Source organism: Mus caroli, chromosome 1, assembly GCF_900094665.2.
Source record: "Mus caroli chromosome 1, CAROLI_EIJ_v1.1, whole genome shotgun sequence".
Lineage (NCBI taxonomy): Eukaryota > Metazoa > Chordata > Mammalia > Rodentia > Muridae > Mus > Mus caroli.
In genome coordinates this window covers 178,239,744-178,267,163 of record NC_034570.1, presented here as the reverse complement: position 1 = coordinate 178,267,163, position 27,420 = coordinate 178,239,744, and the positions used below count along the sequence as shown (strand labels likewise).

General features: G+C 41.9%; 1 protein-coding gene across 1 annotated transcript in view; it reads right to left on the bottom strand.

The window, feature by feature from the left end:
• The window catches only part of Ush2a (usherin), a 673,376-nt gene that overhangs the window by 512,783 nt on the left and 133,173 nt on the right, over nt 1-27,420 (bottom strand). Inside the window, exon 13 of the mRNA XM_021165303.2 lies at nt 14,727-14,910. Coding sequence (XP_021020962.1) covers nt 14,727-14,910 — 184 coding nt within the window. The remainder of the gene's footprint in view (nt 1-14,726; nt 14,911-27,420) is intronic.

Below are 27,420 nucleotides of genomic sequence, written 5' to 3'. Positions count from 1 at the left end.
ACACACACACAAACACACACACACACAAACACACACACAAACACACACACACACAGGTGTGAGTTACACTCTAGCCAGGCATGGTAGTATACTCCTACAATCTCAGAATGTGTGAGTCAAAGGGAGGACTTTCAAAAGGAGTTCCCAGCTCCATGGTGACTTTGGTAGTAGCCTGAGCTACACGAAGCATTGTCTCAACAACCCCCTCAACAGCTTTTATATGGCATGAAGCATTGTCACCATTGGCCTTAATACTAACTATGAGCTATGCAGTACAATGAAAATTGTCTACTTACAATACAAGTTCTGCTGTCAGCTCAATGTTTAAATTAGGTCCTCACAGAAGTCCTTCTAATTTCAATATCCAGTTACAGCACAGTAACAAAGAAGGAGCCACTGTTCCCCCTAAAACTCTTCACATTCTAGATTTAGTTTTATAAAGGCTAAATGTTGCTGACATATTTAGATAGATTATAATCATTGCTGGTGCTTTGTATGGGTTGCACTTATATTCTGAGAACTGTATTGGCTTCATTTATTGCTTGTTTCTGTGATAAAATGCCTCATTGTCCTATAACATTAGCCCCTTTGCAGAGATCAGGGTAACTGCCTTTTCTCCAGTCTCAAATAGGTAAATGATGTGTTAATGCTAATTGTCCTGTTGTCAGAAACTGGACTCTCTTGGGAGATGGGCCAACAGTATCACCTTAAAAGAGAAACAGTTGAATCTGGCCCCCAGTTGAAGGGGATTGTTCATCATGACTAGGAAGTCACGATGCAAGAGCCTAAAGCAGGAGGTCATACCACAACACATCTAGAAAGCAGATGCCTGCTGCTGCTGCCCAGCTGTTTCTCCATTAGGAACTCAGGATCCCACCTAGGGAATGGTGCCACCCACAACAGGCAGGTCTTCCTGTCTCAAGGAACACGTCAGCACAATCTGTATACGCCCATCGCCAGGGAGATATCAGATTCTGTCAAAAGGACAATTAGCATTAACCATCATTTACCAGAAAAGACTGGAGAAAAGACAGTTACCCAGATCTCTGTGAAGACACGAATGTTATAAGACCATGAGGGATTTTCAATGCAACCCACAAGCTCTTAGACCTAGAGTCATCTGCAATATTAGCAGTACTGACTTTCAGCAGTGGTAGAGAGGGAAGGCTTCTTTCTCTTCAGGGTGAATTATTTGCGTGCATGGTTTCCCCGTTTCATTAGGCTAAGCAGTCTGGGCATTATAGAGATGGGAGATGTCAAAGCAGCTCATGAAGACTGTTGCGCAGGGACTTCCCATGTGGTACCTTGAAAGCATGCGGAATAGACTCCCTTGTTTATTCTAGTGAGAAACCGGTGGACATGGTGACTTTACCCTACTGCAAATTTTATGGTGTGATCTCTTGGGTAATCATTCAACACCCTTAAAAAGGCCGATAAAAGCTAAAGCTGCAAAATAAGCTGAAAATTTGTTTAATGGGCGAATCCACCGTTGGGAATAAAGTATGTTTTCTCCTGAAAGCAGCAGTACCATAGTTGCCCTTGTCATGGTTCTGATAAAAAAAAGGATTTTCTCTCTACAAATAAGACTGAGAGTCTTTATCTAGATACATGCACTAGAATTTCATCCCCAATACATGTGTGTTTTTTTTTTCAGACAAAGTATTAGAAATGAGAAAAATTATACATTGGAATCAAAACAGAATCATAGAACCATGAGATACCAGATTTGTTCTTAGTTCATCATGTGATAACACTTAGAGTATACTGTTTGTAGGCTTCAGTATAGTACTCATGGCGGTAAGAGGCAGTTCCCCCCTGCCCGACTCTTTCTATACATAAATATCACTTTCTATACATACCACTCATAAGTAAGTGTCTCTTGAGTGTTTCAGCCTTTATTGCGATTCACTCAGGGGACAATCACACTTACTTTACATACAGTGCAGTTAGAGTAATGGCTTGCAGTGTATAACATAATTTCATCCCCTGACAAAGCTCCATTTCCTTCCAGCTGACTGCTATCCACACAGCTCAGAGTCGGCTGTGTCAATATCCGTGGGATATTAAGTTCCAAATCCAAATGGAATAAATAAATCACTTCTTAGGAAAGCAAGCAATGTTTTGAGTAATTAAATGAATCCATTCCTGGTTTTATTGTCTCCTCTTCCAGCCACTGTTGTATCAAACATATTCAACTTGTTATAATTGCTTAGTTTCAGTTAGTGAGAATTTTCCTTAAGTGAAGTTCATCAGAGCAGATTTCTAGAATATTACAGTTTGCTTCCAGCCCAAAGGACACAGAGGATAATACTGTAATTAAGGCTTAAATGAAATGATTCCTATAAATTTCTCAGCCACTCAAATACAATTTCAAACATTTCAAAGACTCTTTAGCAAATAAGCCACAAGTTTGAGAGCAGTTTTTCTAATGCCCCTCCTTGGAGTATCAACCAAATGAAATATAATTCACATTTATTAAAACAAAATTAGACACAATAAAGGAGAAGATATCCTAGGCTTTGAAAAGAAGCAACAAACTAAGATGAATTGTGATATTGATTTTGCCAGGATAAATGGTTTTCGTGATATTAATATATAGAAACCTTTATTGCACAGACTCTCCTGGCACAGCCCTAGCTGCTCCAGCAATCTGTTTAAAATCTTCATTTTTCATCCTTATGGGAAAACCTCAGTTGCTAAATGGATTTCATAAAGAGTAATCTGTCAAGATTTATATAGATAAACAATTTGTGATGTTTATTGACCAGTTCATTATGATAAACAAAACAGGAGGGGGGCTCTGTTCCTGTCTGCCAGCACACGGCTGCTATGCTGTTACCCCTCTGCAAAGCACTGTTTACCAGGTACACTGAGGGGATAATTGTCTTCTGTCTCTTAAATGACAAATCTCCTATATTGTGCTTTCCTGGGGGTTTCTTTTACTTATCCAAATAGCACGCTAATTATTGTTATTGAAGAAACATTACTCATAATGAACACCATGAGCTTCAGGACTCAGGATATTGCTGGGAAGCTCGTCTGAAGGAATACATGGAGACAAATCACCCTTCTTTGGCTGGGGACCTCAGCTCACATGTCCATGGAAGTGACTGACATAAGGAGTGACTTAAGGACCCTTCACTGAGACCCAGTTATGTTCTTGGGTGGGAATCCACACTGAAAACATAATGAGTGTTAGAGCTGCTCCTGTCCTCAAGAACTGCATGGGCAACTGTGAAGGAAAAAAACGAGAATGGAAGCTGCTGGTTAAGGATGCACATGGTATGTGTGTGTGTGTGTGTGTGTGTGTGTGTGTGTGTGTGTGTGTGTGTGGCACAGGATCAAGAACAAGTATGGGCAGGGCCTAGGGAGAATACTAGCTGAACATCTGTAATCTGAAGATTCAAAGACTGAAATGTTGTGAAATCTAAAACTTTTCGCGATGATTTCCACAATGTCTCAAATGGAAAATTCCACATCTCATATGATGGGTCACAATCAGAATACAGGGGCATTTGATATATAGCACTGAGTTCATTTAGACTTTGTAGATGTGAGAGAGACAGAGAGAGAGAGAGAGAGAGAGAGAGAGAGAGAGAGAGAGAGAGAGAGAGAGAGAGAGAGAGAGACATGCATGGATGTTAGTGTCTATGACTGTACAAGTCCATGTGTGTGCATGGAGAAGTCAGAGAAACAAGGCAATCCTCCTCTGCCACTCTCTGCCTTTTTCCTTTGAAATGGGGTTTCTCATTGAACTGGAAGCTTGTCGTTTTCTCCAGTCTGGCTGGCCAGGTAGCTTTCAGGATCTGCCTATGTCTGCCCCTAATATTGCAATATTGCAATATTGCAATACAGCCTTGTGCTGCCATATGCAAACTTTTATATGGGAGCAGAGGAACTATAACTTGGGTCTGAATGCTTGCACACTGGCACAGTTGTTTTTCAGACAACTGGACACAAGCCTAAATCATTTGGTAAATAGAAACAACAATTGAGGAAATGGCCCCATCAGGTTGGCCTGTATAAAAATCTGTAGGACAATTTTGATGAATAAGTGGTGTGTGTGTGGGTGGGTGGGTACAGGTCACTGTGGGAGGTGCTAGTCCTGGTCAGAGAGCCCTGAGCTCACAGTGGAAAATGCCAGTCTTGGCCAGGTAGCTCTGGGTTTTATAAGAAAGTAGGCACTGCTTATAAGCCAGTAAACAGAGTTTCTTCATGGTCTCTGTTTCAGTTTCCTGCCTCCTGGTTCCTGCCCTGACTCCCCCTGAAGACAGACTATAATTTGAGAGGTGAAATAAAACTTCTCCATCCCCATTTGCTCTTGGTCATGGTGTTTCTCATATTAACAGAAAGCTAAGCCAGATGTACCACAGGCACTCTGACCCACTGAGTTATCTCCAGGCTTGCAATCAGAATGCTTGGAACATGGATCAGCGTGGACAACGGTGACCCAGTAAGCTGCACAGGTGAGGAGAAGACATTGGTGGATTGCAGTGTTAGTAAATGAGCAAACGCAAAGGGCTTAGAATTGAAAAGTTTTCAGTAAATAACAGTGGATTATGAGTGAAAGTTTGAAAGAAATGGAACAAAGACTCTAGAGCCATTCCTGGGCTTCTAGTTCTCTAACAGAGAAGGTGAGGATATCTTTCAATACAGAGCACAAAAGGAGATTCCTAATCGCTGAGGCTTTTGGATTTGTTGACCAATGAGGAAAAGAAAATAAGATGCCAAGGTCAATTTCAAGAGCTGGGATAAGCATGTTCCACCATCAGCTCAGCACAGTCAGGATACAACACACACTGCTGCATGGTCACCCAGTCAGGATACAACACACACTGATGCATGGTCACACACTGTCAAGATACAACACACACTTCTGTATGATCTCACACAGACAGGACACAACACACATGCATGGTCACACACAGTCAGGATACAAAAAAACAAAAACAAAAACAAAAAAACACTGCTACATTGTCTCACACACAGTCAGGATATAACACACACTGCTGCATGGTCTCACACAGTCAGGATATAACACCCACTGCTGTGTGGTTGAGGTTTTACCGAATGAAGCACCAAGAGAGACTTGGGCTTAGGATATGACATCAGAAACATCAAATTGTGGATACTAAATGTAAAGACGCTTTAGTTTTTGTGAGCTTTGCTAGTTTGGTATAATTGTCCCCTGGGTGACTTCTCTTTCAAGGCTGACCTCAGTCATGTTTCCTTGCAGTGGAATACTCAGCTGACTCACAGCTGCAGGATGTAGTGGTGCCTAGAGTGTCCTCTGTAGCAGCGTGGCTTTCCCTGGGCTGAGCACTTTTGCTCCTGTGGTAGATATCTGACTTTGTGATTGCTACCCAAGCTTCTTAGTTCTCCTTTGTCACAGCATCCCAGAGCATCTACACTCTCTTGGAGCTGAAGTTAGCATTGTAGTGGGAGGATATAGGCTGACATCATGTAGTTACTGTGAGAGTAAGGCCATATTTACATAGATTGCAAAGGAATAAACAAGAGTGCTAGCATCTTACCTAGGAGAAGTGAGTGGCTCAAGAACCAGATTCAGAAAACCTTCTCTGAGCTTGATATCAGGAACTCATAAAATAGGCCATGCTAGTGACATGCGATGAAGGCATCTGATCCCAGCAAGAAAGCCTTCCTGTTGTCTACAGGAAAATTAACCCCCTGAGCTTGTTCTGGACCTGTAGCCAGTGTCTTCTCCTTTGCTGACCCTCCACATCACCATGCAAGTAATTGAGATATGGGAGTTCTTTTCAAATGGAAGAGAGATGACATCTCTTCTCTATGGCTACAGAGGTAAACAAAAAAAAAAAAAAAGACAGTCACAGGAAGGACATATCCCTTTCCATTGGAGACCATGCCTCTGATGTGCAATGACAACTTCTGAAGGCAAGATGTGCTACTGCAAGAGACAATGGGTCTTTTGAATTCCATAGTTTAAAGCAGGTAAGGGGCCATTTATCAGGTGTTCTGAAATGGGAGGTTAAAAGGGGGGGGGTGTTGACTAGTTAAATCTTCATTTCTCATAAAGTTCTATCAGTGCCAATACAGTTCTAATTCTAAGATGTTTAGTGCGTTAGAATGTGAGAGTCTACCTACAAAGGACAGGCAGTGAACATTTCAGGTTCTGCACACACCATGCCCTCTATTACAACTCAGTTTTGCCACCATCCTCGGAAATTAGCCAGGAAACAATGTATAGTGAAGGGGCATCACTGTGATCCAATTAGAAACAGGAAGCAGGTCACAGTTGAGCCCCAAGTGACAGAAGGGTGACTTTAGCACAGTAGGTTGAAGTATGGCCCCCAACAGTGACCAAGTCTTAACTGGTAGAACTTGCAATCTATTTCTTTACTTGGTAAGGTCAGTTCTGCAAACATGGTTAAAGACCTGGATGTGGTATGCTGACCACAAATGATCAAAGAATATTCAATGAGTTCTTTATGAAAGGAAGGCAGAGCAGTGAAAGAGACAAATAATAAACAAACAAAACCACATAAAACCAAATGACCAAACCTACCAACAACAACAACAACAACAAAAAATAAACACATTGAGGAGAGAAGTCTAACTCAGAGAAGGCTGAAGGCTGTTCTGCTGCCTTTGGTGGAGGTGTGAATCACAGAATGGAAGTGATGAGGCCGCCGCTTGGTCAAGAGCTTGCCTTGCAAGCAAGCAAAAGAACCTGTGTCCGATTCCCAGAGGACAAATTATAACCAACAATTTAAAACAAAATGAAACTAATCAAAAGAGCATAACACAGCAGTGGGAATATTGGAAACACATCCCCCGGGGCCCACTGGCCAGCTAGCATAGCTGAACCAGAAAGTTCCAGTGAGAGATATTATGAAATCATCATCAACATCATCATCATCTTCATCATGATCATCATCATGATCATGATTATCATCGTCATCAACAACAGAAGCAAAGGCTAGGGAAGTGACTCTACTGGTTGAATGCTTGCTGTATTAATGTAAGGGCCTAGTACCCTTGTTGCTATGGTTATGGAAATGTAAACCTGTAAGTCTAGTGCTGGAGAGACAGAGCCAAGGATTCCAGAGCTATCTGACCAGCTAGTCAAGCCAAATTGGTAATTTCCAGGTTAAGTGAAAAAAAAAATCTCTCAAACTATGAGGTGTGAAGAGATTGAAGAAAACACCCAGTGCCAATCTCTGCCCTTAACACCCATGTGCACACATAAGAATATGATCCAGCCCCACCCACTAACACACACACACACACACACACACACACACAGCAAACACTACCTCTCCTCTCCTCATCCCTTAAAGAATGTGTACGAGACTAGAGGAGGAGTTAAGATGAAGACAATGGATCTTATCCTGCAGTTTCCAAAGGAAACACAGGTGGCCTGTTGACACCTTGGTTTTAGTCCACTGAAACTAATTTAGGACCTCTGACCTCCAGAATTATAAGATAATAAATCCTTGTTGTTTTAAGACACTGAATTTACAGTAATTTATTATATCCAGGAGCAAGCTAATACACCTGGTCTAGTGGGAAAGAAGAGCTGGACCCTGTCCTGATGCGCAGCTCTGTACCATTCCCAGTTTGTCACATCAAGGACGTGGTGCCATTAATAACATACAAAGTCTGGCACTCCTTGAAGAGCATTCCACAAGCTATATTAGGTAGACTTAATAGATAGAGGCTGTAAGATCATTCGAAAATGACTCTACACTTTTCCTTCTAAGCAGATCCCTTTAAACAGTGTTCTGTTCATGAAATGCACAGGCTCTTTTCTCACTCTGGAATGTGGTTTGGCCTTGTGACTTCCTTTAAAAAGACAGAATCGGGCAGAAGTGGCAGTCTCCAGCATGGAACTCACATGCCTTTGTATTCTTTTCTCTTTCCTGACACTACCCCTGCCTCATGATCCTGAGAAAACTGCACTGTGAGCATGGGAGACTGATTGGGGTCTGTGACCTCTGTACCCTCAGACAGCAGCCACTGACTCACAGAGTCACAGGGAAGCCCGGGTCTATGAAAAACGTGCACCAAGTTTTACATCTTTGCTGCACAAGAGTAGATCTCTTTGCGAGAGAACTGTCTGCTTTTATTTGAAGTCACTGATGTGGTTCTCAGAGCAAAGACCCACCGAGACCCACTGGTGATGGGCACCATAAAGACTGCCAGACCAAATCTACGACATGGTGTTCACATGGAGGATTTCTGCAGTAAAACCTAAAGAATACCGAGGCAGGAAAGTATGACCACATGTTTTGTGACGTCTAAGCTTTCAAACACCCGAGAAGCCTGGAGTCCTGGTCTTGCTACAGGAACACAATTGCAGTTTAATGCAGTTAGTTTAGTAAACTGGCTTCTTGGGGCTTAAAACAAGGTAAACTGAACTAGTGACTCACAGTGGCTTTAAACACTAAAGAGGAAACATTATGGGTTATGACATGTGGGAGCTACATTAAAAAATAAAATAATGGGAGAGAGGACCAGAGGAACGTGAGATGCCTTAAGTCTGGGGAAAAAAATCACTCACAGTCTACTTGAGGGTGATACTAGGAAATTCATGTGCCCAGTACAGAGGTGAGCCAGATGTGGCTCACTTTGATTTTTTGTTTCTCTTTGTTTTAGAGTTAAACAAGTGTTATACACATTTCTTGCTTTATTAATTTTTTTAAACACTGGACAGAGATTTCTTGCTTCCCTGTGCCAGGGATGGTTAAATCAGAGGCAAGCGAATCAATGTTTTCACTGAAAACAGCTCTTGGAAGAACACGGCCACCTTTCACTGATGGGCACACTTGGAGGATGGACCATGAGCTTGAAAGCTGGCAAAGGCTTTCTCAGAGTGGTCCCAAGATGCCCTGATTGACAAGTGCAATTTCCTCGTCTCTCTGCAGTTCAGGTCAGTGTCTGTATTAGTTCATTTTTTCAGTCCTTTGGGATTATTTTTAAAGAGTAGCAGAAATAAACCAAGAAGACCAAGGCCACCAAACCCAGAGGGCACTGCTTTCCTCTGTAAAGAGTCAGGAAGACAAGACAGGGATAAAGAGAGCCCTCAGCTTGGGAAAGGCACCTGAATGAGGGCCTCACAGACTTTTCCAATCTGATGAGAAACACAACCTGCTTCTACACCCTGCCTGCTTGGCAACAGAACACTGGAAATTAGTACATTTATATTAGCAGCCACTTACCACAGCGACACCAAATGAGTTCCTTACGTTTCATTTCTAAACAACAAGACATATTATTTCCTATAGTGTATATCCACATACATCTAGACTATAAATAAGCTCCTTTTGAGAAATAAAATTTTCTTTTAGTTTCTCTCAGGTAGGGTGTCGTGTAGCCCAGGCTGGCCTCGACCTTACCATGTAGCAGAGGTTGACCTAGATTGATTTTAATCATCCTTGACTCTCATGCTCCTCTCTCCCCAAGTGGTAGAATTATAGACATCTACCTCCATAGCTGCAGGATAAAGCTTTCCTAAGCCATATAAGAACCCATATGGTTTTGTCTACTCTTTACTGTAAAAATAGATAATGTGGGAGAAGTGTAATGACAGCAAACAGAATTTAGCAGAGACATCCTAGAAGACTGTCATTCAGAAAAGAAATAGGAACCATAAACAGGCAAGAGTCTATTTGTTTTCCTCTCCATGATGAGCAAACACACACTGGAAGAAATCTTATGGTGCAGTGTGAAGTACTTTCCCCCTATGACCTTCTGTGAGAGAAGGTCTCTTCTCTAATGGCTCTCCATGTTAAAGTGAAGAGAGATGGCAGAATTCATCAGAGAAATGGGAGGGTCAACTCACATCACAAACAGCCCACCTGACTGATTCCAGAAAGCACAAATGGATGGTGGAAAGCTTTGTCCCCTTTCTTTCTTTTTAGTAAGCAAAACTGTTTTTTTTGTTTGTGTGTCCCTGTAGTGTATATGTAGAGCATATGCATGAATGTGTGCTTATGTGCGCATGTGTAGACAGATGCCAGAGTGAGATATCTGGTGTCCTGCTATACCAATCTCTAACCTATTCACTTGAGATGGGATCTCTCACAAAACTTGAAGCTAGACTGGTGTCATTAAGCTCCAGTGACTCTCCCATCCCCCTCTTCCACAGCACTAGTTCCAGGTGAGCATATGAACGTACCTGGCTCTCTATGTGGGCTCTTGAGGTTGAACATACATCCTGATGCTTGCCCAGCAGGTGGTGTTACGTGATGATCCCGGACGAGGGGTGTTAGTCTTTCTATGCTCTGCAGTGAAGCTTTGTTGCATGTAGCACTCTGACTTTCCACAACTCTTTTTAGTGTTAGCATATGGAGTATGTGCTATAATGCCAAGACTAGAAGTCTGTAAGCCCTATTAAGACACTTTTTATTTAGAGAGAGACATACAAGGCTGTATATCCCGTAAGTCAGTACAATGAGGACATGTTAAGATGGAATAATTGATAACCTAAAGAGGTGACTCAACAACAGTCATTGATTAATATAGTGGCTGATGTCAAGGACAGAGCTTAGCCAGTGGATAGGCATGTTACTTAGGAACAAATGGCAAAACGGAGAGCTTGGAAACAAAGCAAGGCGGAGAGCTTGGAAACAAAGCAAGGAACAGTAGAGGCTTGGACACAGATGGAAGAGTGTAGTTTACTGATTATGACAGTTAAGTCAAGGATACATTGAAAAAAGGATGAGTTATGAACAGCAAACAGGAGTTGGCCTTTCGATTACCTTTGACTGGAGCATCCCATTGCCTGGTGCGTCTGACCCATCCCACCCAGTCCTGTCTCATTCAATCTGGATATGAACAGAGTCATCCACAGCTCCTCTCAGCTTTCCCAGACAATGAAAGATCCAGTAGGTAGGTGTGTGTGTGTGTGTGTGTGTGTGTGTGTGTGTGTGTGTGTGTGTGTAAAACACTAGAAAGAATTTCAAGTGCTGTGTATCAAGTCAACTTTCAAATTAGATTCAAATTAGACATTATAAAAAGAAAACGTCTTCTCTTGGGGCTTTTGTTCCCTAGTTCAGAAATGATAACAACAGGGACTCTACAAACAAGGGTTGCTTGGTTGTCCCTGTCTCTTTTGATACACACCTCCTCCCTCGCATATAGTCAGTCCCAAGAGGAGCTGATACTCATCGGCTGGGCACAGCAGGCTGCATACTCTGACCTCACCTATGCTCACAGATGTATGCCTCCCTTGCAGTCAGACATGGCTTTCCACTTGGGGAAACACTTTCAGGTTTCTTTCCATGATCTCTGTCTTCCTCAGGACTCTTTCTTACTAACAATTCCAAATGTCTCAGGTTTGCCTCTATTGCAACCACTTTATTATTCTCTGTATATCCCACGGGAGTCTCCCCTATTTCCTCTATCCGGGAACTTTCAGGCTTCCACATGATGCTTTACATGGATGCTAAGGGAGCCCACTTCATTTTTCTTGTTATTCTAATCAGAACCCCCCACTCTGATAAACTCTAAGAGTGTCAGACGGCCGAGTAATACCTTGCCTGGCCAACCTAATCTTGAATAGTCTGTCTCTCCGCATTCATATTTGCCAGGTCTAAATTACATATCAGTCTATCCATCCCCATGACTGCAGGTGATTCATGTGACCCTTCAACAAGTGTTCCAGATCCCTTTAATATGACTCGAGTGTAAGACATCATGGTTACTTCTCTAACTCCCTCTAGGGCAGCTCTACTCCCTATCGATCTTTCCTTAGCTCTTATTTATCCTATTTTTCATATACATTAACTTTGATAGAATGAGAATCCCACCTGTCATTTAGGGGACTAGGGAATGATGTCACTCAGTGGTAGAGCACTTGCTTAACATATGGAAGACCATATGTTCCACCTTGATACTACCAACATAATGAGTCTGCTATTCCTTAGCTGTTTGTTTTTCATGGGTTTGGTTATTGTATGCACAAAGTGTGGGAGATGAAGAAAAGATGCAAAAAGATGAACAGGAAGAAGCAATAAAATTGTTTGTAAATGTAAGTGAACACAAGAACAGGAAATCACACAATAATGTTCAGGCCTTATAAAGCAGGGCAAGGCCAAGGCCAAGGAGAGGAGCTGGTAATGAAGAGATGAAGGTTTGCCTGTGTGCAACTTTATCCAGTGAAGGGGCATCTGTTAAATCAAGGAAGAATTTGATGAAGCAAGGTTCAGATGGGAGGATTGGGAGGTGAGAAGGAAAAGAAGGATCAGAAAACAAAACTCAGGAAAGAATCACACTCAAAATAGGACAGTTTTACAAAGGTTGTTGTCCTCTATGACTAGAGAGAAAGCAAGAATTTATAAGAAGGCAGACATACTGGAGGCAGTGAGGCAATCTGGAGACATTCATTTCTGTTGCCATGTCATCTGCACAGTGGAGGGCTGGAATATCTACAAGGTATTCAAGGAGCTGAAGCCAAAGGCGTCAGCTCCCATCTGAAGAGGCAGGAGACTTAGGTAGCAAGAAGTACATGCAAGATGCAAGGCTGTGGGACCATTCAACAGAAGCTCATCCTCAGCTAAGTCAGCCCAGGGCAGCAGCAAGGGGTCACATATAGAATGGAGCTAGAGCCCAGCAAAAGGGACAGAGCTTGAAAGCAAAACAAAGATGGCTTTGTCCTGGGGTGGGAGCAGAGGATCACAAAGCTGGTCACATGGTTGATGAATGCAGAGCCAGGCAGGGATACCAAAGCAACAATTAGATGAAGTCCGGGGACAAGTTAAGTGGTGGTTCTTGGATGAGAGAGTTGGAACAAGGTCATCTAGTCACAACACAGCATTTCTGGAATCTTGAAGATTGGAGACACAGAAAGAATAGGCCAATGCTAGACATGGGAGAGCTTCAGTAGGCTTTGGGCATTAGAGATGAAAGATGAAAGAAATGTATTATCCCCATATTAGCTTTTTATCACTATAATGAATGCCCCAGACAACATACAGAGAGAAAGTCAAGTCTTTAGTGGTAACTCCCATTGTTGGTTGCTATGGTGACATGCCATCATGACACATCATGGCAGGGAAATGAAAAAACATAAAATGAAAAAACATAAAAAGGAAAGGAATGAGGTTACATATCTCCCTCGAGGACACTTTCCACTGGAATGACTACCTCCCACTGGACCCTAATTGTTAAAAGAAACCACATCCCAAAGGAACCAATGTAGGACCAAGCCTTTAAAGCACTGGTTTTCAGATCCAAACGATAGCGATACTCGAAGTATGAATGAAACTGGGAAGAATAAATATGAAGGCACGATGCGTGGGAGAAAAATACTTTCCTGTCAAAGAATAATGTTTAGTTTTATCAAGGTCACTCTTTCTCTGAGTCAATGAGTCAGATGGTATGTAGAAATAGTCAACAATCTGCATAAAACCTACTATGAATCATCTTTCTTTAAATTCATACTTGTCGAGATCTTTCCCTCTCCTAAAATCAACCTGTCATAGTTTGGCTCTGTCTTCTACATTCTATCCTTTCATAAACCACACAATTTCACTAGATTCAAAGTTTAAAATGACCTCAATGCCTTCCAGTACTGCAGGCTCTACTGGCTTCTTTATCTCTTCCTACTCCTCATTAGTTAGTGCTAACATTTAAATATACTGTCGAACCCAGAGGCTCCAACTCCAGTGCTAGCCAGACATCCTGCAGAGTGACAAATGACAGCACACTCCACTGTAAGCAGGTTTGGGTCCTGGATAGGTGTGATGGGTGGAAATAGAGAAAGAAAGCAGAATTTTTATCTAACCAAAAGCAGCCTTGGATTTAAGGAAATTGAAGGGTAAAGATGGTGATAGACTCAAGGGAATAGTGTCTTTCTTTTAAAAACATAAGTTGTTGCAAAGAAAGGAGTTTAGATGACAAACTGCTTGCTGTGAAAAACATCACGACTTGAATTTGAGATTCTGAACCCCCACACAAAAGCCAGGCATGGTGGTTCACAGTTACTGGTGTAGTAGGTCCCTGATTCAGCCTGGTCTAATAGGCAAATACCAATGTGGAGAGCCGTACCGCGAGCAATCGCCATTATAAGATGGCGCTGGCATCCACTGTGCCTAACTAGTAAACAAGCCTTGTACGCAGGTGCGAGAGTGAACTCACTCCTAGTCACTGCCCATTCTCAGGGTGTAATAGTGGGGTGATGGGCGAGCAACAAATCAGGAGCTGACACACCATATCAGGTGCTGAAACGCCATGGCTGAGGGATTTCCCTCTTGAAGAAGCAATAAAGCTTTTGCTGCAGAAGATTCCGGTTGTCCCGAGTGTGTTCTTGCCGGTGGGAACAAAAGCTGGGGATATACCAAGCTAGCTGGAGACCCTTTATTATAAAGGCCAGCTCTTTGAGATAATACCCAAAGTTGACCTCTAGCTTCCATACACACACACACACACACACACACACAAAACAAACAAACAAAAACAAAAATAAAAACAAAACAAATGAGACAATGAAGATACCTCTTGGCCAATGAAGAGGGGTTTTGTTTGTTTCTTGATGACGGGAGAATATCCAGAGAATTCACAAGGACAAAATGGAGTGATAACCACTAAGTTTAGTAAGCAAGATATCAAGAAATAGAAAATATATTACCCAAAGAAATTTTTTTTAGAAGTTATTGCTTGAAAATTGCCAAAGTTCTTGTTGATAAGAAAAACTAAAGATAAAAGTCTGTAAAGTTTTGTCATCTATACAAATAAAGACTTACCTTCCAGTCAGGGGATCAAATCCAAAGTAACTTTCTTGACACTGGTGACAGCTGCGCCCAGTGGTTGAGGGGTGATAGCAAGAGCACTGCCCCGTGACACTATTACAGATGTGGCTCACAGCGCCAGCTGTGTGGCATAAGCATGGCAGGCAGCCAGTGGCATTGCTGGGAGAACTGTAAAAGCCTAGAAATAAGAAAAAGGATTCAAATTCAGGTTTGGTTCAATCTTCTCTCAAAATGATAGCGTCTCAACAGCAAACAAAACCAAAATGATATCAAGGGACCTCTGGACCTTACTATAAGAGTGACTAGAACTCTTCTTGATGAATATACTAATGGCAAATAAAAACAACCAATCAGTCACCTGCATGAAGACTTAGTGTAGGGGCTGGGGATGTTGCTTGGTGGTTAAGAACACTCACTTCTCTTATAGAGGCCTTCAGTTCAGTTCCAGGTACTCACAGGCAACTCACAACTGTCTCAAACTCCAGTTCCAGGAGATCTGAGACCTTTTGGCCTTGCTGGACACCAGGCACCTGTGTGATGTACATGCCTACACACAGGCAAAACATCCATTCACATTTAAAATGAATTTGCGATTTAAAATAACTTAGGCCAATTTGAAGTTCTTCAACTAAAACTTGGCCCTCTTCTATTCGCCTCCAAATAGTTTCCAAATACGAAATGTTGTATCCGATATATCAGAGAGACATTTGGTAAGAAAGTCAGGTAAAATACAAGATTCCAAGTTAGCATTTAATTAAACAATTATTTTTTTATTAAAAAATCACTTTACTCATATTAAAGGGTTATTATTAGAAACTCAAATGTAATTGATCATAAAGAACATTGTTAAAATTCTCAACCCTTAAACTGTCTCCTTCATGTGTCATCTATACTTTGTTAGTCATTGAGACCTATGGGACAGTGTCTCCAGAGGATTCGCAATCTTCCACTGTTCCTTCCCAGCTTCCTGTGAAGGCTGCCACTACGTTTTTCATGGTATGTACCAGGAAATGGTGCTTAGATTCACATGTAATAATCTGCTTAGATGCTATCATGTCTTCTTTTTTTAAAAAATTTTAAACATTTTTTATTATGTATTTTCCTCAATTACATTTCCAATGCTATCCCAAAAGTCCCCCATACCCTCCCCCCCACTTCCCTACCCACCCATTCCCATTTTTTGGCCCTGGCATTCCCCTGTACTGGGGCATATAAAGTTTAGTTCACAATACCGCTCCCCCCTGCATGCCCACTACCACCATACTGAACTAATGATTACCATAAGCCAGTTTCAAGCATAGGCTGCCCAACTCCAGAAACCATTTACCCACTGGCAAGCTCTGATCTCTTGATCAGCTCTCCACAGTGGAGTTTAAACAATCTTTCTCAAAAGATACTTTCAAGGTCTCTTTTCTCTATGTATATCTTATTTCTTTCAAGAAAAATATAAAAATTAGCCAAATTGCTACCATGGCTTCCCACTTTGTAGTCTAGCACTCCAAACCCTCCATGGTCATTTTCCAACACAGAAGACTGCAGAGTTGTTTTTACCTTTTTCTGTCCATGACCCTTGAATGCCTTTCTGGGGGTACAGGGTCGGGGTGGGGATGGGGGAGATGCTCTGTCCATGGCAGTGGTTTCAATCTATCTCTGCTGCTCTGCAAGCCAGGTCCCCTCAATCCATGAACAAATTTCTCTAGGCCAATTCAGGCATGCCTCTATTAGCTTCACTGCACCCTGCTGATTCCCACCAGTGCCCAGAAACATGTAATTAATCTAATTTTCATCAGCCTGTCACCTGCATCAGGGTCAGAACCTCATCTGTATAAATCATCATTCTCTCTGCTACCCATAGTAGGGCTTCACTAAACACTGATGAGCTAATAAAAACAGACACAAGGAGTGAGTGAGCTCCACAAGCACTGCACTCACAAAACATACATGCGTTCACCTAGACGTACACGTGCATGGGCATGAACCACACACACTACACACAGACATGCTAGACATGCCACACATACCGCACCACACACACACACACACACTCTGTTTAAAGATTTCAGTTTTATTCCGCAATCCACATCCTTTTCTTATGTCAAAAGTAAGGAAAGAAAAGTGAGGCTCATAATCACACTGGAGTTCTTTAAAGTCTTCTGGAGCCAGAAGATGGATCTCCACAATACAAAATCAGAAAACATAAAGGGTTCTTAGTGTAGTTTGTGTAGATGCATGTGTATGCCCGCATGCAGATATCTACTTGATGCACACACAAGCACATTCAAAATGCTACAAGGAATGCTTAGCTGAGGCAGGCAACAGAAGAGAGAGAGAGAGAGAGAGAGAGAGAGAGAGAGAGAGAGAGAGAACAGAAAATGCTTATTGAGTGAAGTTATGGAAAATGAAAATATACTAATGTCATGATCATTAAGCTTGGTGATATACTAGTCTTACTGAAGAGAATAAGCCAGAAAACAAAGCTACCCTGCCCTGCGTTGTCGGCTGTATCAGGAAAAATAGAGGATGACTGCTTAGGTCTCTCATACACTGAAGGATGTAGTTACAAGTACAAAGAAGCCATCATCCCAAAGTCACAAACAAATCAGTCTGTTCTGTCCTTGTCCTAGCAATGCTCTTAGACAGCTTCAAAAGCAGTAAAAACCACACTCGTCAACAGAGAATGGGACACATGGAAAGATCCAGAACACCCAGCAGGCAGATGGCTCAGGGAGCATCATCTCCATGACAATTTACAGCCAGATTACAGGTTTTATTTCTCTATGTTTATCCTTACATCCATTTGAAGGAATAGGTTATAGTCACATCAGCTAATATCTCTTCCAGTGCCTTGTTTGTCATAGGATCCGAGTCACCAACTCCTAAGGCTTCTCTTTGGTCTCTGAGAAGGAGCTGTGCTTTCTTTGGAGCAAGTTACCTAGCTCCTTACATTCATAAGGGTGGTGTCACGGAGTCCTAACAGCTCTTCAGGTTGGGTAAATGACCCATTAGTATAGATACTTAGAATTAATTTGGACTTATTGCAATAGCTTTGAGCCACAGATTTGTATAGAGCCATTTGTCTGTGTATACAAATGGGGGTGCATTTGGAATATAAGATTGGGTAGCTCATATCTTGGATAGCAAGACACTGTACAGAAAGACATCAGAAATATAAGCAGGGGACAACCACCAACGAAAGCGTGAAAAGCACACAGCACCCACAGAGGCAGGAAGCAGGCATGGTGGACGTCAGTGTGCAGAGAATAACGGCTGAGGTCTCACCCACACTGGAGGATCGAGAGAATGTGCCTCTTCCCAGGACACGATTAGAAAGGTTAATCCCACCAGTATTTTAGTTGTCCTATTTTTAAGCAGTTCAATTAGGATGACGAAGGCAACTTCCTGCGCGCAGATTACTTGCCACATCACCTGAATGTGCCTAATTCTAGACCATTACCTCTCCTTTGATGGCTTCCAACTATAGAAAACAACGTTTCCCCTCCCTTCCCACTTAAACTTCCACTCCTGAGTGTGGCTTAATTATAACTGACCTTAATTTCTTCTGCAACTCAATACATCTCTGATCTCACTCCATTAGCTCGGCTTCACGGTCCGCATCTTCACATCTGTATCATGGTAAGTGATTTTTTTTTTTCTGAAACTGTTCTCCCTCATGAATGTCTTTCTGCTGCCTTCTTAAGCACAGCCATCATCAGGCCAATGTGCTAACTTTGTTTTATGTAGAGCTGAGAGTTCCCCAGCACACACCAGCCTGGCAAAGCTTATCATCCCTTCTTGTATTCCAGCTAACTCACTGTCCTGAACAATGCAAACCTCAGGTAGAGGACGGAGTGTCCAGCTCACAGAAAGTGGTCATCATATCATAACACTGCTGTATGCCAAAGAGCCCCGGAGAACCCCTGGAGTGCTACATTATTAGTAAGACTGGGGGCATCATCTCCTGTTGGGGCTATTTGTGCAACACAGCACCTGTCCTGAGCATAAACGAGAGCCATTTCCTAGCAATATCCCTCCTGGGGACCATGAACAACTAGGCTTTGCTAAGGTCCTGAAATGGGAGAAAGAAAACAAACTTAACCTCTGGGCCATGTTTAGAAAAGGAGGGCAGCGCTTGGCTCAGTACTCATTATAGGCCATTAGGAGACAGTACCCTGCACCTTAAACTATGGACGGGATGTTCGTGAGAGGAATCTGTGCTGAGAAGGGCCGGATAATTAGGGTGTCTGGATGCAGTGCCAATGGCTGTCATTTTCAAATCAGGATTCCAGTGCTTCTCTACATTTGGGTGTTTTATAATAAAATAATGCTGCAGCATTTTCCAGACTTTAGACCCAATGTTCCAGGGAGTACAAACATAACGCCCCTCACCCCAGTGTTATTTAGAACAGTTAATGCTCTTATTAAGTTAGATATGCTGCAAATGCTATGCATTTATTTTCTCTTTTGGCAACTGTTCACTCCTCTGTTACCTTCACAGTTCTATATACTCTAACAGCCAAGCTCAGATTTTCTCTAGTAAACTATCCCTGTGCCGATCCTTGAAGAACCCACCATTCTCATTCCTGTCTATCTTACATGCTTCTTGCATTGAGAGAAAGCAGCATTCCCTGATTAAGGCACAAGGCCTTTGCATGTTTGCAATTTTATGTCTTAAGGGAGCCCAGGGCCCAGTGTCTGGTACTATATTAAATAGATGTGCCAACCAAAAACTGGATACAGCAATAAAATGAATATATAGCTTAATGGGTGGATGGAAGGATAGATGGGCAGACAGAAGGAAGGATGGGTGGGCAGCTGGATAAATGATGTGTGGACAGTTGGATAAATATCCCTTAAAGTATGAAAGTATTTTTCCCAATAAGAGGAAAACATGATCAATAGGAATTTGTGAGTCAAGAGTCACTGGGCAGAGTGGCCCAGCTTCGCAGGGAATGTGGAAAGGGATGTAAGTATCAGGACAATAAAAAATGTGACTTTTGACAAATCATCTGATGAATCAAATGGGAGATGGAAAATGTCAGACACCCTGCCCCCCACCCCCCAGTTCTCTTGCTTTTACAGCAAATGGCATGGTGGAGGCCAATGTCCTAAGATTTCTAGTAGACTCATGTGCTTTCCGTAAAGTTCAGCTTTCTTATCAATGTGAGCACCTGTGAGTATGTGGGAAGACTCTTAGAAGCATGTTTCCTCTTCATTTCCTTCCTTGTTTTTTTAAGACAGCATTTCACTATGTAGCCCATGCTGGATAGCCACTTACTATGTAGACCAGGCTATCCAGGAATTCACAGAGAATTATCTGTCTCTGTCTTACCAGTGCTGGGATTAAAGGCATGGACCACCATGCCCCGTCATAGCATACTTTCTAAGCATCACACACAAACATAATAAAAAAATACAAATACTGAAATCTCTGATAATATCAGGAAGACGAAAATGATTACACACTCATACATATTGTCACAACCCAAGTCAAACTTTTATACTGTGTTTCCATTCTACTGCATTTCAGTATCTATCAAATCAACACTTCCAAGTATCTTCTCCATGGTATAGAGACTATCTATAAATTCTTCCAACCTAGTCTGTATAGATAATCCCATTCCTAGAGCTTTTCTCTTCAGCTTTTCATTCACTCACTCAAGCAGCCCATAACAGTGCTATTTTTTTCATGCCTATTACTTGGATCTTCCACAACAAATGAGATATCCCAAGGCCTGAAGCAACAAGCCAGCATCACGGGTTGAGGGGAAGCTGAAGATGAGACATTACAGATATTTGAAACTATATGTCATTCACAGCTCCCTCAAGTTTTTTTAAATGAATATTTAAGACAATTTTTTTTTCAGAAAAAGTCCCATAGATTGAGGCACATCTTCTGTGGTCAGATTCTCAGGGACTTCTAAGTACCTCTTCTATTATAAGATTCTACTCCCTTTTGCCTTACTAGGTGAGGAGAGAATGGATCTTCCATCATAGAAATATGCATATTACTTGGGACTTCACAGCCAGGCTCCGAGGCAGAGCCGAGCACTCGGTAAATACTCAGTAATTATTATGCACTATCATTACTGAAACTGTTATCATGAAGTCTCCACAGAAATGAGATTCTTCTAAAGGGAAGTTAAAATAACTCTCCCCTCCTTCCACATATTCGGAAGAGTATAGTCCAGGTTCTCCAAGGCAAGCTTCTTTTCTAGCCCTTGGTCATGGGAGAGGTACGTATTGTGAGACCCAGATCACTGGGGTAAACACATCAACTCAAACTTTTCTTCACACCAAGCTCCAGGACATTGGTGTGATTAGATTCTCTATACCAACAGCGGCTCTAAGTTTGAATAGAACATCAGCCACCTGACTCCAGTTCCATCCGCGGCAGGGTCTTCATGAAATCCTGGTTTATGAGCCCATCACTTAGCCAAGAGGATATGCTTCCTAATGGAACAAGATACTCTGTTTTACTCCCTAATCGTCTATGTGACTTGTAAAATAAAAGGCAGAAGCCCATGCTGGGGAAAACATGAAGCATTGTCCTATTAGGACTCAACATGTCACGAGAAGCTGTTTCCATTATCAACTAGGCTTTATTGTATTTCAAAGCTGCAATGCCCTCAATAAAACCCCCTGTCTGCCTCTGGTTCTCAAGGACATGGGAGGGTCACTAGCCCAGGATGGCTTGACATCTTTCCCTGCCTTTCTCGGCCTGGCCTCTGATTAAGCCCGGCTGCTGAACGGTACGAGGTCATCCAGAGCTGGAGAAAAAAAACCAGGGGAAACATATTTAGTGCTGTATTTATTATTGTGGGTATGTGTACATTCATCTTTATACTCACACTACAAATAATTTTAAATTAAAGCATTTTAAAAATACTTAATGGAGGTTAAGCAGGATTTTTCACCTCTGCTCAAGTTATTGAATGGCGTATTAAAACCAATGTGTCTCTAACGTGCTCTCCAGTGCACATTGCTGTGTTAACAAATTGCCTATAAATTTCAGCTGAATTAAGTCCATTCCTTGTAAGTCTGTACTAAGGTTAGGTTAATAATACATGAGATTTCAGTATACAAACCTTCCTCAATGATGCTTTTTAAGAAAGTGGGGCAAGAATCTATGTGGAGCCCTCTAGCATGGGCCAATTTATATTTATAGTCACAGAAGAGAAGCAGGCAGGGTTTTTAGGCTAGGATTTTTCTCTCTGGGTCCTATTGCATGTGCCTATGTATGCAGGTACCCTGTGTTATGCGATCTTGGACTGGCATCCTCAAAGAAGTAGGGTAAAGTAGAGAGTGCTCCTGTGAAGCATGTCCACTTCCTAGAAAGATTCTAGGAAGTTCTCCTGGCATGTGCCATCTTAAGAGATGAAAGCCAGAAAACAAAGTTCAAAGTGGAAATTCTTAAGTCAGAAGATGGCAAAACCAACAATCATCCTGATTACACCGTGCCCCATTCTTACGGCGTGCATGTGTGAACACTTTATCTTGTTTTGTTTTCAAAGCACACATAACTTGGGCTATCATTCTTCCTTGCAGAGTAAGAAAGTAATCATCTGGAGGCACAAGGACATCTCCACAGGCCTTGGCTGTTCCCACACCTAAAAATAGGCAAAGGCAACGGAGGTATTTTTATACATAATTACTCATTCAATAAATATTTATGGATAGCCGTTTATGAAGGTTCTATACCATATGCCTGAGAGATAGTATCGCATGATTGTGCAGAGTCACAGTACCAGCAGTTGGCTGGGGAGACACTAACATAGTCAGGGAGCCTTGGGAAATTGCAGACCATGGTGCTGGGAAAGCCTGCCTACTTTGTGCTTCACTCTGCTGGAAAGCCAGTAGAGGGTGGGTTGACCAGACTTGGCTGGCTTTGGGGGAGTACCTGTTTCTGTAATGGCATGGCCAGGAGTCCTTGAAGAAAGATAAAGCAGAGAGTGAGAGAGTTTGGAATTTGCTTGTCTAGTCCAGGAACAAGTAGCTTAGACTGGGGAGGAATGACTGGGAGTGTTAAGAAGTGATCAAAACGGAGTCACACTGCGAGGCAAAGCCCCCAGGACTGAGTGTGATGGATGAGTCGGGAGCTCTACGAGGAAGAGGAGTCAAGCCTGGTTAGAATGATTTGACATGACAAGATTACAGCCCAGAAAATGCAGGGCAGCACTGTCAGTTAAACATGGTAGATAGAGCAATCTTTTCCTTCTAAAAATTCCCCCAAATGAAATTATTTTTCTCTAAAAGGGGATAGCAGTCAATAACAGACATCTAAGGGGAAAAATAAGGATTTTTCAGTAGAAAGTCCCACAATAAGCATATTGATCAAGCTCACATAAACCCAGAAAGGAAAGTGTGAGCTTCAAAGCATCAAAAATCTCTCCAGTCCGATACGGGGTTGATTTATCCCTCCCCCAAGGAAGAGGTTGTTGGGCTCACAGTTTAGGAGAAGACAGGAAGCTCTAACTGCAGAAGGAAAACACAGAGGAAAAGGGATTGGTAGAACAAGTATGGGGTGTGGCATCCAACAGGGAGATCTTGGAAAGGCTGCCTGTGACAGATCATTTTATTTCTCAACCTGGCCAGACTTGGCATGCAGTTGGTTATCTGGTCAAAACCAGTCTACATCTTGCAAGGAATCTATGAGGTAGATTTCTGCAGAACCAAAGAGTGCTCGGACCTAAACAAAATGCTTTACCGATCAGCAGAATTGTTAAACAAAAAGTACACCAGCTGGGGAATTTCTGAAAACAAGATACATAGGTATGGAAGAAACAATAGAAACATCCAGAAAGCTAGAGAAGAGAAAATACAAGACCTCTAAAACAATGGTATGCTATTTTGTGAAAATTGTTTGAAGCACAAGTAAAGTTGCACACACCTCTTTGTAGTTGGATAGTCTCAAACAATAGACAACTCCAGAAATACAAAATGCAATGAATTTGTTCCTCATATTCTTTTTAGATGCTACTGGAGCATATGTTGAGCCATTTATACAAAAAACAAAAAACAACAAAAAAACAAAAAAACAAAAAACAACAACAACAACAACAACAAAACCAACCAACAAAACAAGCAAAGATAAGAGACTTATGAAAATTCAGAACCCAACATGAGGTGTCTGCAAAGGTGAGGTGTGGAATCCAGCCGTGGGGTGGGGCTGAAGATTCTGCCCAAGGCAGAAGAGGAAGGTCAGGTGCCTAACCTTCTACAAACTGCAACAGTCAAGGGAAAACACTGAGTACTGTCAGTCCTCGGAGTAGAAAAAGTGGTCCATGTCCTGAGTCACGGAGTTTGGTTCTTAAAAATAGCCAGACAACTTCTATAAGGTGATGCAAAGGCGAATCCTCTTTCTTTTCTTCAGGAAAAGAAGTATAATGCATTTATGGCTAGTTCAAACGTCGATCTCAAGAGTCACAGCAGTCACCCCTGAGCACTGACAGAACTATGGCAAAGAAATGTTAGGAGCCATATGGGGAGCGAAGTACTCATGGACTGATGACCAGAGAGAGTCTCTAAATTCAAAACAGTCAACAGGATGACGAGACGGCTCCGATGAGAAAGACTCTTACTGTCACACCTGATGACCCGAATCCATCTCCAGATCCCTCATGGGAGAAGGAGAGGACTAACTCCCCAAGGTTGTCCTCTGACCTGCAAACACACACTCACTCACACATGCACACACCCAAATAGAATTAAAACGTAGAAGATCGAGGTAGAACAATAAATGGACAATATTAAAAATATTAAATTTTAATAAGCATAAAAGGACTGAAAGCCATGGGGCAGTTGCCCATGGTAGAGCTAAAGCAGAGGGCTTTGAGGAGGACTGACTATTTTAAATCACACATCTTTGGTTTATAAATTGTACCAATGAGAATCTTGGAAAAAAATTAAAAAGAAGGTGCAGGAAAATCACTCTCCATCTTTATTTTTACCTGATCCTTCCCTGGTACCCCTACCCCAAACCCCAAGCCACCTCTGCCTTGATTCTGCCCTGGGACCCCTAACCTCAAAACCCACCCCAGCCTTCTATTTGGAATTGAAATGATACTGATTGCTTATCCTTTAGGAGACTAACTCCTTTTTGCTCTTTACCAAAGTAGAGATGTCTCAAAACTCCTTCCAAAAGGATGGGAACAATTGCTGTCCTCTTTAAAGGAGGGCAGAGTGGGTATTACAGCCAATGATGAAAAAACAGCGCTCACCCTTAAACATTTCTATATTTGGTTTACTCTGTGCCTATTTAATTTCTTAGCGCATCAGTGTCTTTGGGACAAGGGCTAACTAATTCAGCTATCGTGTGTACAAAGACAGTCTAATATCTTATGCATCAAGGATGCTTGGTCAGGAGTTTCCTTAGTTGGAGAGTCTGAGAAATACTCAAGAGTTGTATCAATAGCCAGAGTAGCTGATTGGGCTGTGTACTCTAAATCGAGCACTTGTAATCTTAAATAAGGAAAAAGTGGAAACAATAAAGAAAAAAACTAAGAAATAGTGACAAACCTAGTCTGCTATTCCTCTGCACAAGGCAGTTTCTGCTTCTACCAAGATCACTCCTATTCAATTTGCCATCCAGAGACTTTTAAACATTCAGAGCAGTTGGTGCCACTGAGGAAGAATGTGAGATACAGGGCTAGAGAATGGAGCAGCCCTGAAGCTCTGTAGACCATCACTGTAAAGTGGATGTTACATATGCATTTGTAGTTTAGCTTACGACCACTCTCCATGTCAACTGTCACTCAATGAAAGCTCCATTCAGTAGTGCAAATACAAAATTATTTGATTAGTCTAAGACACCTACAGTATCCACGATCAAAAGTCTTCTCAGTAGTGGGAAGAATTATCAGTATTAGCAACTGGACTGCTTGGTAGAGTATTACAATTCCATTCCAGAGTTTATAATCCTGGGTCAGAATCTACAGATGCTTGAGGAGGAGACCCTGTATTAGGAAGTGTGTGAGTGAGATACATATGAGATTATAATCAGAACACTATGAAGTATATGGAAAAAAAACCTCCAAAAACTAACAAGAGATTTTGTTCATCCCCTTAGCGCCCCACTGACCTTTAGCATTTTTGGTAATTATTTCAAATTTTCACTAATAATTAGAGCCATGTAAAAAGTGGCAAACTCATTGCTGCTGGAGAGATTTCCTCAAGAGTTAGCAAATGGACTACTCCCAAATTTGTTATTTGCTAGTTATTTGCATCAATGCAATATCTTTTCCATTTTTATAACAGGGACTCATGTGTTTAATACAAACTTAGATATGTACACAGGTTCCCTTTGGAAGTCTTTCATAGTTAGCTCTCCAAGGACATGAAAAGCAGTCTTGACCAAAGGATTGGGGGTAGAATGAAACAGCAGTGGGCACCATTCATGTACTTAGAAACAGCACTGCCTACCACTGAGTAGAAACAGATGCTGGAAGAAGCTCAGCCATCGATTGCTGAAGGCAGATGGTGGCCACTAACAAGCCAGTGGCTACAAGAACTGTACTCCTAATCACATACTCTATCTACTGCCCTTCCCACTAAATTAAGATATGAGGTTGGCATTCTGTTATAAATTTAATTAATTGATTAATTATATGTGTGTAAATATTTTGTATGACTTTGCACCACAAACGTGTTTGTGTTCATAGAGGCCAGATGAGGGGATTCAATGCCTTCAAACAGGAATTATGGGTGGGTGAGCCACCTTGGGGGTACTGGAAATTGAACCTGGGTCTTCTGTAAGAACTCCCAAGGCTCTGCACTACTAAGAAATCTTTCCAGCCAAGAGGTTGACATTTTTTTTAAGGTGATAATGTATTTTTTTCTTTTTCTATATTTATTTATTTATTAGATATTTTCTTTATTACATTTTAAATTCTATCCTGAAAGTTCCCTATACCCTCCCCCCGCCCTGTTCCCCTACCCACCCACTCCCACTTCTTGGTCCTGTTATTCCCCTGTACTGGGGCATATAAAGTTTGCAAGACCAAGGGGCTTCTCTTCCCAATGATGGCCAACTAGGCCATCTTCTGCTACATATGCAGCTGGAGACATGAGCTCTGGGGGTACAGGTTAGTTCATATTGTTGTTCCACCTATAGGGTTGCAAATCCCTTCAGCTCCTTGAGTACTTTCTCTAGCTCCTCCGTTGGGGGCCCTGTGTTCCATCCTATAGATGACTGTGAGCATCCACTTCTGTATTTACCAGGCACTGGCATAGCCTCACTCGAGACAGCTATATCGGGGTCCTTTCAGCAAAATCTTGCTGGCATATGCAATAGTGTCTGGGTTTGGTGGCTGATTATGGGATGGGTTCCTGGGTGGGGTAGTCCCTGGATGGTCCATCCTTTTGTGTTAGCTCAAAAACTTTGTCTTTGTAACTCCTTCCATGGGTGTTTTGTTCCCTATTCTAAGGAGGAATGGAGTATCCACAGTTTGGTCTTCATTCTTCTTGATTTTCTTGTGTTTTGCAAATTGTATCTTGGGTATTCTAAGTTTCTGGGCTCATATACACTTATCAGTGAGTGCATATCAAGTGACTTCTTTTGTGATTGGGTTACCTCACTAAGGATGATATCCTCCAGATACATCCATTTGTCTAAGAATTTCATAAATTCATTGTTTTTAATAGCTGAGTAGTACTCCATTGTGCAAATGTACCACATTTTCTGTATCCATTC